This window comes from Hyalella azteca, unplaced genomic scaffold (assembly GCF_000764305.2).
Source record: "Hyalella azteca isolate HAZT.00-mixed unplaced genomic scaffold, Hazt_2.0.2 contig12644, whole genome shotgun sequence".
In the NCBI taxonomy this organism is placed as follows: domain Eukaryota; kingdom Metazoa; phylum Arthropoda; class Malacostraca; order Amphipoda; family Hyalellidae; genus Hyalella; species Hyalella azteca.
Window position 1 is genome coordinate 3,135 of NW_025942597.1, and position 19,549 is coordinate 22,683.

Consider the following 19,549-nt stretch of genomic DNA (forward strand, 5'->3'; position numbering starts at 1 on the left):
ATGAGCTATCATGCATGAACAAGGCAATTAAATAGCCCCAATTAAATAGCCCCACACTTAACTTGTTCACTAAGGTTCAAACATTATAAAGGCTTAAGATTGTTTTCAGCAAACTATGACAATTTTTGTAATTAGATGAGCCAGTAATTAAACTGAAATCATGCGTCGTAAAATATAGCAGTTACAATTCAGATATTGATATTATAAAACATAAGCAATAAGAAATATATAATAATGATACATGGTATATGATTTATAATTGAAGTGAAACTAGAGTGCTATATATAACATGAGTATAGATGTTTTCAAATACATCGTAGATTGATGTACAATGGCACCAACGATGCCCGCATGTAAAAATATAATCTACTTTGATTAAATGGAATTATGAAAGCTAGGCGTAAAACTTGAGCATGCACAACAAAGGAAAGACTTTAACGGCCGGTAGTCAAGGCGACGATTTGTCCCGACACAAATGTCAGAATGTACAGTAAGTTCAACGCAATCATCCATATAGGAAATTCGTCTTATCAGTAACCATATACAGCACCGACGTTAGCTTGTTGACGTAAAAGGAAAATTTTTAATATGAATCATATAACGCTCTTTCAGAAACGTTTCATACTCCTATCCCATATTTGACAAGATTGTTGGTCCAATACAAGATTGTTGGACAACTCCAATACGGAGCTAGATTGACGGTTGAAGTGTGAGATCAAGTCTCGGGTGTAGTACAACATTGTTGAAACGCGTTTAAATCAATAAGTGTTCTTAAAACTCAATGTCTTGCATCTGGCACTAGAGCATGGCACTAAATGTTTGTACTTGAAATAAAAAAAGTCTTGATACGGAACTTGAGCACCGCTCAAGTGGCACATTATAAGACAACGATTTTTTGCAAACAATGCGGAGCATAGATTGCGGCGAAACACTGAATAAAGATGACGTCTTCCAATACATTCTGTACTGAAGTCCAGTACAATCCAGTCTGTTCAGTAAATTCTGTACTGGAATCAATGCGCGCTGGAATCAATGTCCGCTGGAATCAATGCGCGCTGTACAGTCAACTTTGCAGCCCAGCCAATGAAAACAATATCTTATTTGTGTCCTCGTTTGTAACAAAAGTAACACCAATATTGATGCAAGACACAAGTCATGTTGGCTAGCAATTAATGTTGGTTACGGTCAACGAGGTCCCAATTGCGAGCGGGACAGTATGAAGCGATCGAGGCTTATAACTTAAAGGACCAGTGATAAATGCAGAAGATGTTGCTGTCCACATAGAGAACGCCAAGACATAAAGCGCTCTAACGTTACAGTTTAGAAGACCAGAGATAGAAGCAGCAGATGTTGCTGTTTAAATGGTGAGTGCGAAGACATAAGGCGCTCTAACGTTACAGTTTAAAAGACCAGAGATAGAAGTAGCAGCTGTTGCTGTTCAAATGGATGGAGCGCGAAGACATAAGGCGCTCTAACGTTACAGTTTAAAAGACCAGAGATAGAAGCAGCAGATGTTGATGAAAGCTGAGAAGAAAGTATCAATCCTGGCATCGCTGGGAGGAGGCACTTCGCTCTTCAGCTCCTTACGAACGCAGCGAAACCTCTGCACACAGAAAGTCTAATTGGATTGATCGTTTCAAACTTATAAATCACTAGCATTATTCTATTCTGGTTCCTACGCTGATCACCAATCCTTAGTTTATTTCCTGGCAAAGTGGAAGTATGCTTTGTTTTACTGCAAGTCAACAAGGCTGAGTATTTCATTAAAATTTAATTAGCTCCGTCAATCAATCACACCACAAGACGTCTTCATGAATCAGTTTCTCTTTTCAGAGAAACTATTCTCTAGTCTACACCCTCATTGATTCATTGAAGATTGTATAAAATAGGAACAAATTTTTATTCATCTATCTTCTTTATATGAATCATTTTTCACATCAAAAAGACACATAATACCATGAAAGTTCGTTTGAATAGCAATATCTATTGATTAACGAGAAGATGCTCCTGGCATGAAGTTTAATGAACAAGAATCACGCACCGTGTTACACGGCATCCGCAGGTTGGTGGAGATGACGATGATAGCGTCGGGACAGTTTGGGCTCATCACCGCGACGTGTTCCTCGTTGCCGTCAGAGGATGTCACGTTTCTAAGATAAATTTCATATATTGATCAGAAACGATTATTATAGAAAATTAAAATATATCTGTTTTTCCTTACAGCCCCGCAGTCACCAAAAATATCATATGCCTCCATGCCCTCAGTCAAAAGGCAATAAAATGGTCCCAATGAAGGGAAAATAATACATCTGTTTTTCCTTACAGCCCTGCAGTCACCAAGAATATCATATGCCTCCATGCACTCAGTCAAAAGGTAATAAAATGGTCCCAACGAAGGGGAAATGTAAGTAAATGCAAGCCTCTACGGTGCACAACTGACCTGACGTTGTGCTGATACTTGTGGTGCAGCATCTTGACGAGCTCTTGATGCCAGCGCAAAGGCTGCCTTACAAAGGCACTCAATCTCGGGTCAACTTCCTCGACAGGCTGCACCTCCACCAGACGCAGCAGCTCTTCCACCTCGCTGAATGTCACTCCACTACCTCCGCTACGGTTCACGCCGCTTCCCTAGACATACGAATTATAGGCTGAAATTTTTCAGGATACTTCCACAACCACAATTTTTGCCAAATGGCCACATTTTTGTAGAAGGCCACCTTTTTTTGTAAAATAGCCATAATTTGGGTAAAAAAACAACAGTTTTTTGTATAATGGCCATAATTTTAATAAAATGTCCAAAATTTTAGTTAAACAACACAATCTTTTACGAAACGCGAACAAATTAGCCTTGTCCTAATCCCTTAGTGCAAATGTAATGTTTAATAATCTAGCCGAATTTTCTGGTGTTTGAAAGCAGTTTGAATAATTTGAGATCAATTCACACTGAATCAACCTAATATAGTAATTCAAGAACCAATCTTACCTTCTGCCGGTCGTCCTCTGTGTGGGGGCTCGTGAGTCGCTTCCAGAGGATGTCGCGTCTACAAGAAATATTATTTTTCAAGTTTCGAAATATGACCTGTGATGATAATCTATACCTGATGAACCTTCATCATATATATACAGGATATAGTCTTAAAATACAATACGAACATGCATAATAATCAGATTTTTAAACTGAAATGTATATTTTCAATCAGGATCATGAGTGGCTTTAGCGAATGCATTCAGTATTAAATTCAAACAAAAATGGCCGCGGTACCGCAAGACAGTTGGGAAGCAAGTCTTCACAGTCTTGAAATTTCGGCTGAAATTGTACATCTGATTTTTGGGCAATGATCCCAATAAATAAAAAATCCTTCAATTTAATTTCCAGTTGTGCGACAGTTGTTGGGCTATGGCCACAATATATTAGAAACATTTTAATATCACGTCCGGCTGTGCTACTGTTGTTGGGCAATAATCACGATGTCTAGTACTACACTTCAGCAAACTGCAGAACTACACTTCAGCATACTGTATATCTTAAAATAATCTCTCCTTCATGAATGAACAGCTCTGAGACTGTAGCAGGGGCGTAACAGATGGTCTTGCTACATGTCTATTTCCCCTCATCTTTTAAGTTAGCAGGTAATGGCATTACCTGCAGTGTATTTTGGCGAGCGTGAAGACGGACTTAATTCTGGTGACGGCTTCCCTGGCCTGCGTGAGCAACATCTGCTCCATGGTCACCTCGTACGGGGAGTAGTAGCCCAGGTAGTTCACGGTCTCCTCCCTGAATATGCAGAATTTATATTTTAAAATTGAAACCTGACAAATTTCGAAGCAGTAGCATGCAAACAACGTCAGAGAAACAGCGAGACGAAGCAGCGTACTAAGTGATTTCCTAAGAAATACACCGTACCTGTGCGATGAGAAACATTAGTTGGAAATGTTAGCTTAAAACGGGTTAGAACTTTAGTAAAACCGAAAATTTTTACCTAAAGTCATCGATTTGAATTAAGATAACAAACTACACACGCATATCAAACAATAACTTACGTACCCAGGCTGCAGGATGTTACACAAAGCTAACAAACATCTTGAGGAAAGAAACTTCATGAACTGTATTACATGAAGTAGTTTGAATAATGCACCGAAAAAAAGTAATGCAGTCAATCGATAGAAATTCAATAGGCAAGTTTTACTGCACAGAGCCCGATCAAGAGGTCTTAGTCGCAGCAGAAAAATATACAACCCAACACACAAATCAGAAGCTCGCGAATCTATACGAAGGAAACGCGAATTTCCTGTATTAATATCCACACCATAGAAAATCTACAATACTAGCGAAATGGCAGGTCAGCTTGAAGACTAGTTGTATAGGAAAAAACGCACTAGCATGCAGTAAGCCGAACTTAAACCAAGCCGCATCCGCCCAACAAGAATGCGTTGTATACCTCAGGATACGCGCGGGCTGCACAACCTCGGTCTGTGGTAAACCGCCTGAACCTCTGTTGAGCCAATACATGATTACAGCTCGGCTTCAGACCGGCCCGGTCTAAAACTTAACTTAACCTACTCATGGACCTACTCCTACATTTACTTTCTAACTCGCGTATCTCCATACGTATATATTTCCGACATTGCACGTTGTTACGAAAATTAGGGCTGCTTTTCTTGTAAAGGATGGAATGGAATCTTATATAGAAGTCATTAAGTGCATCACCTCTGCCGCTTTTGCTAGATGCGACGAAAAATTTGTCTCCCAAGTTTTCTCTTGTCGATTTAATTCTCAAAATGAACATATTTTGGTCATGCGGCAAAAAATATTTACTCAGTGTGAGGTAAATTGTTCCCTTACAAAATAAAAAGAATAATTTGCATACAGTACAGTAGTGAGATGATTATCGTTTGTAAATAACGCAATTTTAAGCCTTGACAAGATCTTGATATTTTACATCAAATTTTACATCACACTAATTAACAATAATACCAATAACCCTAAAAAACAGACTAGCAGCAAAACTGGGTCGTCATTAAAAATTTGCCTTTGACATTACGGAAGTAAATGAATATTTTAATGAACTGCAAGACGTTACGACTGACCTGATGGCAGAGTGGCGACCAGCGCTGGGGCTGACAGCTCTGCCGTCAGACGAGACAGCGTCCAATGTGGGCTGAACAGGAGCCTGAGAATACAGATAAATTGAACTAATAAAACCTAAATTTTATATGGCAAAATAATTTTTGGCAACAACACATAAATTTCATACGGCCAAATAATTTTTGTCAACAACACCTAAATTTTATATGGCAAAATAATTTTTGGCAACAACACATAAATTTCATATGGCAAAATAATTTTNAGGCCGTAGGCCTGTCGCCGATTCTTAACATCGCAGAACATTCACAGCATTTTGCGGTCTCGAACTCGCAACTCACTGCTACAATTCTGCTGTGCTTAACCGCCCGGCCTCCTTGCCGATTCTGAACAGAAACTGTCGAACAGAGCTGGGATCGAACCCGCGCCTCTCCAGTGCGTCAATCTTGGTACTCTGAACTTTAACCACTGAGCCACCTTCCATTGCCACACTCACACAAATACACACACACACAAACAGACACACACACAAACACACACCTTCCCACGCAGGGGTGACAGCAGCGTTGGGAGAGGCAGCAGCCACAGAGGCAGCGGTCTGGTGTTCGTCCATGCGGTCGCTGGTGCGGCGGAGAGTAGCACTCGACCGACGCGTGCTGCTCGTGTTGTGCTGCTCGTGACTAGGGTACAGCTCGCTGCAACAAGCCACGGTAATTGCATGAGTTTCCATTACGAACGGCATTCAGAGAGGTTTCGGAATAACATTTATAGATAAGAACGATATAAAAATATGATAAAGTTTTCTAGACGGTCAAACATAACAGTGCAGTTTAATAGTGTTGATATTGAGGAACAAAGAGTTGTAAGAATTTGTTTCTGCATTATCTGGAAAGAAATGCAGAAGAAAGTCCTCTAATAATGGTCAGCAATGAGGTCGTTCTTGACTGGAATCTCACCGTTTGCTAGTAAGAATGAGATAAAATTTGAGAAAGAGAGTTTGGTCGTCGTTGACAGCATTGGCTTCTTGAGCATCAAGCTCCTGCTGGAGTGGTGCCATGACCCTGTCCTGCGTGGCTGTGGTGGTGCCGCAGCTCGACGTGAACTCCTCCTCGTGCGACGCGCCTCGCATTTTGCTCGTGTCGCGAGCCACGAGCAGAATGGCCTCGTATTCCTCAGCGAGCTTAGGGTAGTTCGGCAGCTGACGCGTGTAGCACGTGTGTACGTGCACCAGCACGTACTCCGTCTCGTGCTGCACGGAAAAGCAGGTGCAAGTTGTTGCTTTTAGAAGACCATTATTCGTGGGTAGCGTGAGCAAAAAAAGGCAAATTGGGTCACCAGCAACAAATTTTTGCCAGATGATAATGATGTTTTGCGAGAAAAACACGTGCTTCATTCAGGAATAAAATCTCGACCAAAGCAGTAGTTAGCCAACGACGATTCAAATGAAATGACGAGTGAGCTCTGAGGAGTGCAAAGTTGAGGAATGAATTATTTCGTGGAGACTATAATGAACCAACCATGTCCTGCGATTCATCTTTTTGGTAGAGACTATAATGAACCAACCATGTCTTGCGAGTCATCTCTTTGGTGGAGACTATAATGAACCAACCATGTCCTGCGAGTCATCAGTGTTGGTAGGGACCATCCTCATGACGGCCATGTGGTACTGCTTCTCCTTGGACAGCAAGTAGTTGTAGAGCTGCTCAGGGGACACGCCCGTGTTGGGGATGCTCACGCCTCCTGTACTCAGTGATATCAAATTACTATTTTATTATAATTAATTGATCACATAACAAATTAATTATGATGGTTTGAATTCCACACTATTACGAATCACATCACAAATTCATTTCACAACAATTTCAGCGATTTTGAGGTTATTTTTCATTTTTATTTTTCGTTATTTTTCAGTGTTATTTGGAATAAACCCTATAGAGCCTCGACAAGTGTTACCATTCTTGGTAATTATTCACAAAGACTGCCGTAATTCACTATAGAAAAACGCACACTGACGAAACCAAAATTGACAGGAGGTGCTATTTGTGCTTGCATTCTTGACGCGTTTCTCACCAGAATAGATCATATTGCGAGCGAAGTTAGCGGCTTTCTTGTAGTAATGCGTGAAGTTCGCTAGGAAGGCAGAGAGATGATAGCCTCTGTTGAAGATGAGCTGGCGCTGAGCGAGGTAACCGCCAAGAGTGCGGAGGTGAAAGTCGTGAGCAAACGAATGAAGATGAAGCAAGACGCGCACGTTCTCCACTTTGCTCAGGAACTGGTTCATCGCAAACTGTCATAGCGCAAAAATTTCAATAAATTGACAAAATTTCGCATGCTAACGCGTAATGGTATCATTTTAAATTTCAAGGTTATTCTTCGTGTGACAATTTTATGTTAATAGGTTAGGTATTATTCAAATCTAGCATTATTTCAGAACATTGAACGCAAAACCGATGAAAGCGAGTGGGACCAGAATTTTCTGCAATTTCACTGAAACAATCAATTAACGGAAAATTAATCAAACACTCTTGTTTGAAATGACGGCAATTTTAGCCCTAAGTAATAAAGCTACAGAAAATAAGTTTTCATTAAATAAGTGTCAAAATTTTCGTAACGTAGAAGTAATAGTAGTAGTGGGTTTCTAGCGCTTCAACAAAGAAAAACTCTAAGACAGGTTAGTTACGTTGAAAGCTAACCTGCTGTGGCATGACGCCAGGTCTACGTCTAAGCTTGGATTTGTCGAGCGTATACAAGGAAGCGCAGAAGAAGGGCTCCTGGAAGAAGAGCTTGAGGATGATGGCGCAGCTGCTGTCCCGCAGCGACAGCATCAAGAAAGTGCTCGACGGCAGGTCGTCCGACCCTCGAGACCCGGAATACGTTCTGAAGCAGGCGGTGAAAATCATAGTTTCTCAGCTGTCATTTAATATCACGGAGTTAAGTCAGATTGTTGACAATTTAAGAGTGTTTTGCGTAATAGCCAAAGCAATCCAGATCACAAATTTTTCCAGGCAGCTAACAGTAAGAAAATTCTTCTTAAACACATTCAATATTCGAGAGCAAACTAACAACACACCAACAATTTTCATTCTTTGGCGAGTGTCCCTCTCGCCATGGACCAAAAAGTTTCCTTCTTTCCAGCAAATAGTGTTGACAACATTTACTAAAGCTTCTTCCTAATAACGAACAGAAAATTTTCCTCTCGAAAAAAGACAAATCGCAGATATTGGTTACTTATAAATTAAATTGTATCCAACAAAGATAAAGACCCAGAAACTACTGCATCAAAGCTGGAGAAGTGCAGTAGATAAACAATTTTTCAGTTGAGAGTGATGGCCTCACTTGTCATGATGAGACTGAAGAGAGCTGTGTTTTGGAAGTGTCTTGAAGCCGTGACTCTGCAGGTATTGGATGTACTCCTTGAGCAAACTCGTGCACAGCACCTGGTGCCATCTGTCGTCACCGCTGCTCCCGGTAGGATGCCGACGACGACCTAAACATAATATTGCCATAGAGACTTGGATGTGGCCGACATATGAGGATTAAAATATGAAACATTGTTGAGTATGTGAACACGATATATTTTGCTAGCATCAAAATTTCATGTCATTCATCAGCAAAAAAAAAAAAATCACAGTAAATTGCACAAAATAGATCAAGAATAATAATAAGGGTCGGTACAAGGCAGACCGGGGAACCCCAACAACAACAATAATAATATAGGAATAATCGAATAATAGGATTCTGGGTTACAATTCTTCTAGGTATTTATATTCTTCTAAGATCTATTCTAACCTCTAGGCACTTCATAATTCCCGATCAATACCTGATATGTTAAGAGGGTCAGCAGCAGAAGTGGTGGTGTAAGCAGCAGTAGAAGAGGAGGTACACTGAGGGAGGGGAGCTCGGGATGACACGAGAGGGTTGGGCGTGAGGGAAGTGACAGAGCCGCGTCGCAACTCCAGCAGCGACTGCCGGAGAGATGGACTAGACTCTTGCCGATGCCGGTCCAGTACCTGCGAGACATTGTCGCTTAGTGATGTGTTCAGGAATTTAAACTCTAACTGTGGGCGGTAAGATGCAAGCTTAAGAATTTTCGTACTATAGATGTGATGAGGGAAGGGGGGAATAAATTTGACGAGGTATAGAAAATATGCAACGAAATTAGGATCCAAAGATGGCCAAAGACATTACTGGACGTGGTATTGTTTACATGAAAAATTTAATCGGTGAAGCAGATAAATTCGTTATTAGCACGATTTGAAAAGCCGAGGTAAAGAGCATAAAAAGACAAGTTAGCAGCATGCGAGGAAGGTGGGCACTGACCGGAGTTTTGGGCAGCGGTTTATCAGCAGGTGTGAGTGCGTGGTCGCGTGTAGCCGCCACCAGGTCGCGCCATCTGTACACACAATGAGTAAATGATTCTAGAGTCAGAATCTCACGAACACAAAACAAATTATTTCAACGAATTTATACTACTAAATTTCAACGAAGAATCTAAGATTTAAATTATGGTCGAGTATCGGTTTCAAAATTTTAACCAATTTTGGGCAAAGTTAGTGTTTATTTGGTTCGTGGTTTTGAAAACAAGAATTTTATACCAATAACCAATAATAAAAAATGTAGAGAATAATTTCCCTAAAAAAATCCACGATTCAAAACACAGCAGAACAGCCCTTACTAATTTTTCACAAGAGTATCACTGTTTGAAGAATCACAAATTTCCATTGTACTATAAGAATTGTTGAGCAATGATTAACAGCGAAAAAGTGTATACAAAATCACTCAGCAGGAAGGAGAACTTAGTCCTAAAAACGTAACAAAAGTGCTAAAAAAATAGCATTCAATGGAATTCAGGTGATCGAGCAAATCAATAAATGTACATCAGTAACAAGAAATAGAGACAAAGAACACACACGAAATATTAAAATTTAAACACCACAGGAACACACGAGAAATATTAAAATTTAACAAGCACTGCAAGTAAAGAACCTTGGCAGGAAGAGTAGAGGGGAATAAATGAAGTGGTACAAGGTGGCGTGTCGTAGCACCAGCGACAAGGTCTTGTCGTCGAGGACAGGTAAGCTGTTGGCCGCCGTGCTGCTCGCGCACACCATCACCTCGCCCAGGCGCATGCGCACCTCGTCTGTAAATAACAATCTTGAGTTACCCAATCAAATAGAGCATCTTGCTTTCCATTTTTGAATAAAACTAGTTAACCCCGTAAAGCCCCGCAAAACTGATCTATCTACTAGTGAACTAGTGTATTGTTAGTGTAGATGAAGCAAAAATATAACTCAGTACTCACTGCAGTGAGTGACAGAGAGCGCATTTTCTCGTCGACGAAAACGTGAAGTCACGGACAGACGGACGGACGCATAAATGAGGAAATGCGCTAAAAATATTCATTTTAATGAGTAAGTAAATCACCCCTGTCACTGTTAGCCGCAGCCTGGGCAATAAGCTGAGCGCCGTGTGTCTTGAGCGGGTCGCTGGGAGACGTCGTCCTCTCAGGGCCGTAGAGAGGGACGCTGGGGCGCCCTTTGTACATGAACGATGCTCCGTAGCTGCTGGCCATGTACGATGTGGACGCGGGCACCTCACGCTTCATCTGCAACATAATTATTCGTGAGACGCAATATGGTAGCCGATATGCCGGTGCTTGTAAAAAATTATTCATGTTAATCTTATTCTATTTTTGATGATTACACAAAAAAAATTGAACTGTAGTCCTCTCTTGATGGCGCTGCGTTGGATTATGAGATCAAATATAAATTTGGATCACCAGATAAATACTAACTCTCACCTTCTTTTTGAGCAACTGTTGTTGCTGCTGTTGCTGAGATCCGAACCGCTGCCGGTGCAAGAACTTGAGCTGCTGTTGCTGAGAGGCAAACTTGAGGGGCGGCTGCATGGAAGGCCCGCCGACCCTCGTCATCTTCTGCTGCTGCATCACGGATGCCGTAAGGTCCTTGCCGGGCGCCGGCTGCTTGATGAGACGCTCCAGGAGCTGCACGTTGTTCAAGAATGGGTTTTCTGGGACCTTGCTCGGGCTTGTGATAGCCGAGTTACAAGACAAAGTGAGACCGCTCGTAGAGGCTTCTTTCTTTGTAACATCAACCCCGTACATTTTATTCCTGCTTCTATGCAGAACCGCTGTTGATTCAGAAGCACTTTCACTTTGAGTGGGAATTTTTGCAAGTCTGGAGCCAGACATGGGAATGTTATCATCAGTTTCTGAGCTGCGGCAGAATGGCTGGTCGACGAAGAATCCAAGTTTCTGCAATGCGATGGATGAGAGCAACGCATGCCTGGCGGTGGTCCACTGCAGGGCAAGCGTCATGTGGTCGTGGAGACGCACGGCGCTGTCACGGGACCAGTTGTACAGCAGCACGCACACCTGCACGCCAGCAAACATATTAAAAAAAATATCGCTGCTGACTCTGGAGCTCGCAATCGATTAGCGGTCAATTTGTACCTATTTGAGATAATTTGTAGCGTTAACACAATAAAGTAGATTATATAATTATTCATTGAAAACAAATCTTTGAAGGGTTGTACTGGCCAACTAATATCTTAAAGTTAATCGAAAAAGTCGGGAACTACTTAACATGATAAGAAAATTCTTTGCAGAACACTGCACTAACTGAACAGGAATAGCTAATACACTAACTACAGTCAGAAAAATAGGTGCAACCAAGAAAAATTTATATTTACGTTTGAGGTTGAGTATCACGAAAACTGGCACTAACTCTATTTGAAATGAATAATTTATTCTTTTAAACATATCATAATTTAATGGAAGAAACATTTAAAAATTTCACAGCCAGCACTCACGTTATTTTTCTCGACAAAAGCAGCAAGCAGCGTGTGACGAGGCAGTATAAGCGAGCCTGAAATTACTTCAGGTGTCACTTCGGTAACAGTAGAGGCCGTAGTGCTGCTGCTCTCGTGTCGATATTTGGCTTCAGCATTGCCGCCGGAAGCACGAGAAGAGTTCGGTCCAGAAACATCGGATTGAGCACTACTTTTCCCTGCTTCGTTCCCAGCAGCACTGGACACTGGATTACTGCTGCCGGGTGACAAAGCACGGGTCACAACACCGCTAGGTGACGTGATCGCAAGGTTGCTACGAACGATAACGTCGCTTGTTGAAATACCAGTGGCGCTCGAAGTAGGTGCAATCGTAGTGACAGCGACGGCAGAATCCCTACGCGCACGTAAATTCGAATTACCGCCGGCAGTGACCGAGGTATCGTGGGATGAGGAAGTCGATACGCTTGGCAGCGACTGATGCAAACTTTGCTGCTGAGTTAGCAGGTGCAGGCGAGGAGGAACGGCAGGCGAAGCAGAGTAGCATGGGTGACAAGCGCGAGTCCGAACTGGAGAAGAGGATCTCACGAAGTTTGGTGCTTGGATGGTTGAAGTAGCGGTGCTTGGGATTATGGAAGTGCAAGTAGTTGGTGCAGTCATATTATGTTCCGTGTGATGCTTCACTGGCATAAACATCGGGTGGAAAAGTTGGCTGGTGCGGTGACCTGGACGAAGAGAACGAGGCTAGTGAGTGAAAGGCAATACAAATAATTGTTTTAGGCAGTCTATCAACATTAAAGCCATGATGCTCGGAAATAATATTGAAGGTCTATTTCGTCTTTCAAAAAGAACTCTACGTGGATAGGTTCATACTGTTTGACAATGAATACTAATGTTCTTGATCTGATGGAAAATTTTTATTTTAGGCAGTATTTAATTTAAAAGTGTACGATATTTATTTAATAGCAAAATGTCATAAAAAATAGCGTACACTTCAGTTACTAAATTGATATAATTGTAAGAGAGAGCGAAAGGGGATTATACGCAAATTGAATGTATTGAACAGATTTTTGGCAAATATGCTTAAAAAATCCGGTCTCTACTTCACGGATGTTCGAATGTTGCCCGTGGTTTTTGAGGTTTTCAAAAGAATCACAAAACAATGAGGCTTCCGCAACGACAAGATTGGACGGAATCATGAAATGCAAAAACCAACGAAATGAGAATTTTGAGTAGCCTGATGAAGTTGTACTTCTTGCGGGGAAATGAACTGACCGTCTAGTGCGGAGGTCGGGGCATCAGCGTCGGTGATGGAATTGGCAGGACTACGGGCGAAGAGCAGACACTCGTGCGTCAGCTCCTGACGGGGACAGACTTCGGTTGTGCACCGGAACTCTTGCTTGCTTGGCTGCACATGTGGCAAATAAGAGAATCATTATAGCTCAAAATATTTCAATTATCACATTTCAGTTAGAAAAAAACTTTTATGAGTGAAGTAATTGAAAAAAATAACATGCAAAAAAATAAAAAATATGTAAAAAAAAATAAAAAATAACATGTCCGTCCGTCAGTCTGTCTGTCCGTGACTTCACGGTTTCGTCGACGAGAAAATGCTCTCTCTGTCACTCACTGCAGTGAGTATTGAGCTATACTTTTTTATTTATCAGCCAAGGGAGTGAAGGAATACTTGAAGAACTAGGATGTTTGAAAATCAGATTTTTTCAAAATTCACGTTCCACGTGTTATGAAAGTCTCAAATTAGAAGTAAGGCAAAAAATATATATATTTATCCGATTTTCTAGAGCGAAAAGAGGCATCAGGAGTTGAGAAAATATATTAAACTAAAATTAAAATAAACTCACAGTGTAGTTGGGGACAAAGAGATACGTGTACTCCTGAATAGGTCGGTCACGGTGAAGCCTGGCCTCCTGCTCGCATACGTCCAAGGCGAAACGCATAGTTACTCGATGATTGCATATTTTCTCAGTAGTCTCAGATTGCCGACGTTTACTGGCACTGCCGGATTTAGCCGCTGTTTTGGATTGCGCCCTCCGCGATTCCTGAGACGGACGGTTATTCAAAGCAGTGTTGTCATGCAGAGTACTCCGTTTCTGAGATGGACGATGATCGAGACGTGAGTGAATACGTCGTCGAATTCCCTTGGTCACCTGAGACCGAAGCTCCGACAGCGACGTGCGCTGGTAGCAAGACAACGGCGAGTCCTGCGAGTGGACTGACAGCCATCGCTGTAGCTCGTCCAAAAATGCACTCACGCTTCCGCTGTAATAAGAAAATTAGTAGTTTGATGTTAATCAATTGTTAAAATATCAGAATGTACTTCAGAAATTTGCAAGAACTGATTGATGTGAATTCCCGAGGAATAATCAAACAATGAACTATAAAATAATATTATAAAATAATTGAACACAAATCCTTGGTACTGAACACTATATAATCTTCAGATAGTACACTATTATTCACACTTGTCCACATGAACACTATAAAATCTTCACATTGTTCATTAATGTTCACACTTGCCCACTATGAGATACCTTACATGGGACCAATATGTCAATACCTGTTAGGAAGAGCATAGCAGAAGGTCGTGACGGAAGGCACGGCAATAGAAGCCCCAAATTGCAGCCACGGCACGACAACCCTGGCGTACTGCACGTCGAGCTCTCGCTGGCTCAGCACCTCTAACATCTCGCGCTCCACAGCAATGGCTTCATCTTCCTCAGTCTCATCTCCCTCGTCGAGCTGTGAATCCTCGTCATCTTGGTCTGCTGGTCCAGCACATGACGTGACGTAGGACGAGGCGGGATTACTTGAGGTCGCCATGACGTGTCTCAGAGAGACGACAGCCGCATCGTCCCTCGTCACCCCTTCTGCAGGATGCCCAATGCGGCCGCGGCTAATGTGTTCCTGATGATATTTTGAGGGCCAATAGGACGTGGATAAATAATCATACTGATGAAACTGAATAATTTTGACGATAAATAAGAGAAAGAATAATAAAAATAATATTGTCTATTTAAGCCAGCAGGAAAGTATGTTAACAGGAAAATTGAGAAAGAAAAAAAAATAAACATGAACGCAATTGACAGTTCTAGTAGAAATAAAAAGAACTCTAAAGAACCAAAAAATATTTATAAACAAAAACAGACGCAATAGGACTTTTCATTGTTTTTTTGGTATTTGAGAAGCGTAGTTCCTAGAACAAGAAGATATGATCCTTCGTACCCAAATCATGATTTGGGTATGATTTATTAAAAAAAAAAATTTCAGAACATACACCGTGAAAAAGACTTCAATTGAACATTCCAACAATCAGTAGGTCTCTTGAAAATAACATGAAAATTCAATATAAATTAAATAAAACTAATGAAACTGAGGCAAGCAAGGGTAAGGGTAATAGGGAGGCTAAGCAAAGCATCTAAACTGTACAAGGCTTCCTGTGTAAATATAGCGAGCACCGACCAAGTCTTAGGAAACCAATAAAAGGCCTCACACTTCCAAAAAGCATGAAAGCTTTTACACTTGCCATGCGTTACGCGCCTAATAAGCAGTTATAAAAGGTAAAAAACTACAAGCGTAACAGAAATCGAACGTTAAAGACAGAAAGTTTATTATAAACAAAGTAATAAATTTCCGATGAAAGTACCGAGAAGAATGCGGGATTCTTTGGTAGAATCCAGCGTAGTGGCAATATGGATTCTAACCAAGCGTGAAGTCTAATAAATTAAGAGGCTGAAGTTATTTTACATTCCACACAAGTATTTTAGGTTGCGTTAGTAAGGGTAGGATCCGTAACCGATCGATAGCAAACTAATACCAGAATTCGGTAAATAACTCTTGCTCTGTTCTTCTGTAGCCGCATGACCGACAACGAAAGATGGCATTCAGCCTAATATATAAGGATACAATGAACAAAGAAGATACGCCATGCAGCCTATAAGCTACGATCCTATGGATATAAAATGCAGGATCCTATTAGCAAGGATGCAACATAAAGCATAACAGATCATCATGCAAAGGAGCCGGTGTGCTGCTACTCAAACGAAACCGACTACGTCGTCTTGTGGCTACGACGACCGCAAGCTCAAAGCTTGCAAGAAGCCTTGCCGTGCTCTGTTTCGTACTTAGAAACTCGATAAAATAACCATAAGCTTACCGTTTGAAGGTGAGTGAGGGAAACAAGTTATTTCTTTACCATATTTAAATAAAGAGATTCCTTTTTGAGGCAGGACTTTTTGAGTTCGCAGGACGCGCGATGTAAACGGACAGCTGACACTTGTCGACGGTCTACAGTTTCTCTTGTGTTCAGCAATTCAATACTTGTTCCTAATCGAATTCCATCTAATACAAATCGATGAGTTGTGGAGATTTAGTACGAGAGCGCACTATGATTTATCGCAAACATTATGAAAACCGTAAGCATATAGATGTTTACTGTAGCCAGGAATGTGCTTGAACGACGATTGTACGGAGATTGAACCTCATAACTGGTTGACCGAAAGTACGTTACCTGCGGACCAATAATGGACTTTCATGTATACATGCATGTTAATGAAGTTGACTGTCAGTGCGGTTGAGGCAGGAATGGCCTAATAATCTAAAACATGCTTCCATAGTGTAAATATCCTCGTTAATTTCCAGGTTCAAATAGTAGGTAACTTTAAAAGCCCACATGATGGATGTCTTCCAAACATTCAACCAAACACAATTATTCCAAGTCAAGGTTTGTTCTAGTGTTCTCCCCGCAGTGGTAAAACAGACGTCATTCAAGTATTACTAAGCGTCTTTCAGTATTTTAGCTTCTAGAGCTAAAAAGTCACCATTATATCATATTTCATCCCACTGACCCAAGACAACTGCTGCATTATCCTTTTTTTCTGCCGTATATTACAATGGAGCAGTCAATGGACCTCTAAAACAAAAACGATATGCGAAATTTCCACGCTTCAATCCCAAATAACAAGATATTTCACATTTAGATTCGATATCTATTAGCATGTACCTTGGAGCCATTAATCACTGGTCAAATATCATGGAGTGAGAGTCGATCTGTATATATAAATAAACAAATCGTATAGTGTCGAGATTGATGGCTGACCATCATATTTCGTATTGCCTTTCTGTTACGCTGTCACTATCACACTTGAATTGCTCGTACGTCACCAGTGTACGTCACCCGGGGTTTATAACGCATGGGTACCCACAATATTGTCCACCCAAATCACCGAACGATTGCCAAGACCAGCCACATGAATGGCTAAGATCAAATGACGCTTGGTGGTTACCCTTCGCATCTCAGGCAAGACACACGGGGTGGAGGCCCTCCGAGACTCTAGGAGGCCAGAGTACGGAAGCTTCGTGTTGCCAATCGCTGCTGTGGTCGTGGCAACTGAACCACGACGTGGGTGCTGGGGAGCTATGCGTGACGACGGCAACAGTGAGTAACGCCGCTGTAAAGCCTGGTTCAATGATGAAAAAACTGTACATTTGCGTAGCGATCAAATGGGTTAAAAGTTGCAAGACCAGGGGGAAGGAGGTTTCGATTAGTTATTGGTTACATGGAAGCAGGCAAAGAATTGTACAGTAAGCCATCATTACAAACTGCAAGATACATCAGCAAATAGATAACAAGATGGAAATTATGCTCAGGTTAGTGTTATATACGCTAATTAGCATAAAATAATGAGATCTAACGAGCTTGAAGGGTTTTAGGAGAAGCGAATAAACTCTTAAGATAAAATAAATAGAATTCAATATAAGTTAAGAATTAAACGTGCCTCTTCAGGCAAAATTATTACGATGCATCAGGTAAAGGTAAGCTGCCGGGACAAATTTGCAAACGCGTGAAACTTTAAAGAGAAGTTAGTTAATTTGCAGAAATATTGCTTTGTGCAGCAGTATTGTATTGAACAAGTCTTCCAGCAGATGAAACATTCCAAGAATTTGCATTTTTTCAAGTGCGTGAAAAATATCGTATTCTTCGGCGATGAATGAAATCAAGTTTAGTTGTTCTAAATTTGTTAGCAAACCCTCAAAATATCTCTTACTACTTGCATACCAAGAAAAAAATTAGATCAGTACTCACTGCAGTGAGTTACAGAGAGCGCATTTTCTCGTCCGTCCCTGAAGTCACGGACAGACAGACGGACGGACGGAAATGACGAGCACAATGGAGCCTTTTTTACATAAATGAGAAAATGAGTTATAAATAATAAAACTTTTAGAATACTAACAGATTGCCGCATAATTTAAGTCGATTTTTTACATCAAAAGAGTGACACAGCTCTTTGAAATTTTACTGACAATGTCACAGAAATTCTCGGAATATTATATCGGCTAGGTTAGTGGGACCGAGCAAGGAAATATTACTAAATTTCAATGCAGGAAAATTCTCTTTCTAATTTTGGCCAGCAATAATTTCCAGTGGATTGTGGAGTTGATAGATTATCTTTCAAATTTGACCATTCATTAAATAGTAATGCATGAACAGTGTTTAGTTACAAGGGAAGAATAATCGAAGAAGCCACGTGCTTCTATTATTTTGAAGACTTCTATAAATATAAGAGATTCTGAAAATCTTGAGTAACGTGAAATTATTGAGTTCTGCAAAAGTTATTATACACAAAATTCAAATTGATACCGTAGTTCAAAAAATAGCTCAGTTGGGTCACTCGAGATTAAATAAACCTGTGTACCATCTAATACTTATTGTTTTAATCTATGGTGAATGAACCTAATTTCAATTTCACTGTACAGTAAAGTTGATTCGAAAGTATATATATTCAATAAATGAACTAAAGCCTCTCATGCACATGCGCTTTATCCCATGAATAAGAAAATTATTTACGAAACAGAGCAACAATTGAGAAGTTTTTTTTAACAACAAATTCAACAAACAAGGTTTCGAACTCCCGACCAGGCAACGATTATTAGAAAGTTAGTAAGTTAGTACATTTCGAACGTGCCACACTTCCTGCTGATCATAAAATTGATTGCTATTTTACGAGGTAAGTTTAGAGAGCGTTTCAAAAAGACAACCTTTGAAAACAATTAAAATAATTCTCCACATACTTTATTCGCGGAACTTCAATGCGTGCTGACAGATTTTACAAGCATGCATCAACGATGATTAGAGAAATTCCCGAGATGATTATCTATACATTGGAAGAAAAGCGAAATGAAAAAATACCAAGATGTTGGCTGAAATGAGGAGTGAACTGAACAGCTGAAGTAAAGAGATCCAAGCAAATCCACGTTTACATTAGTAAGTATTACATTACATTAGTTTACATTTGTATTGATACAATACACAGGATATCGTAAACTAATTTCTTGAACTAATCGCCCGGAAATTCCTATCAAAGCCTCATTAGTTTTAGAAAAATTGTTTCGGGATCTGACATAGAACGTTATCGAGACCAGCAGGGAAATTACAAGATAAGCTAACAATTATAACGCGAAAAATTAAACGTAAGAATAATGTTAAGGTGACTCACGAGAGAGGCGGGTGGACCGCTCAGCAGTCGGCCGCGTGAGGTCGAACTGAGAGGGTCGCCGGCGCTGCGCTCATCGCCTGCCGAGGGAAAAATTAATAGACCTGGGCAACTTTTAAGAAGAAGATAATGAACAGTAGATATAATT

The 19,549-nt window shown here is 40.8% G+C and overlaps 1 protein-coding gene across 1 annotated transcript; it reads right to left on the reverse strand.

Annotated features, from left to right (window-relative positions):
• Nucleotides 1-474: 474 nt before the first annotated feature.
• On the reverse strand, nucleotides 475-19,481 carry LOC108674881 (the record flags this gene model as incomplete). Its single annotated transcript, XM_047883332.1, has 24 exons — nucleotides 475-1,603; nucleotides 2,042-2,150; nucleotides 2,441-2,628; nucleotides 2,984-3,041; nucleotides 3,644-3,775; nucleotides 4,440-4,493; nucleotides 5,089-5,171; nucleotides 5,580-5,778; nucleotides 6,040-6,332; nucleotides 6,693-6,823; nucleotides 7,154-7,370; nucleotides 7,777-7,960; nucleotides 8,420-8,570; nucleotides 8,904-9,093; nucleotides 9,404-9,476; nucleotides 10,070-10,223; nucleotides 10,508-10,688; nucleotides 10,884-11,477; nucleotides 11,915-12,615; nucleotides 13,166-13,298; nucleotides 13,753-14,170; nucleotides 14,469-14,815; nucleotides 17,194-17,367; nucleotides 19,405-19,481. Coding segments are annotated over 24 exons (4,967 nt in total), but the record flags the coding sequence as incomplete, so codon positions are not given.
• Nucleotides 19,482-19,549: the final 68 nt, after the last annotated feature.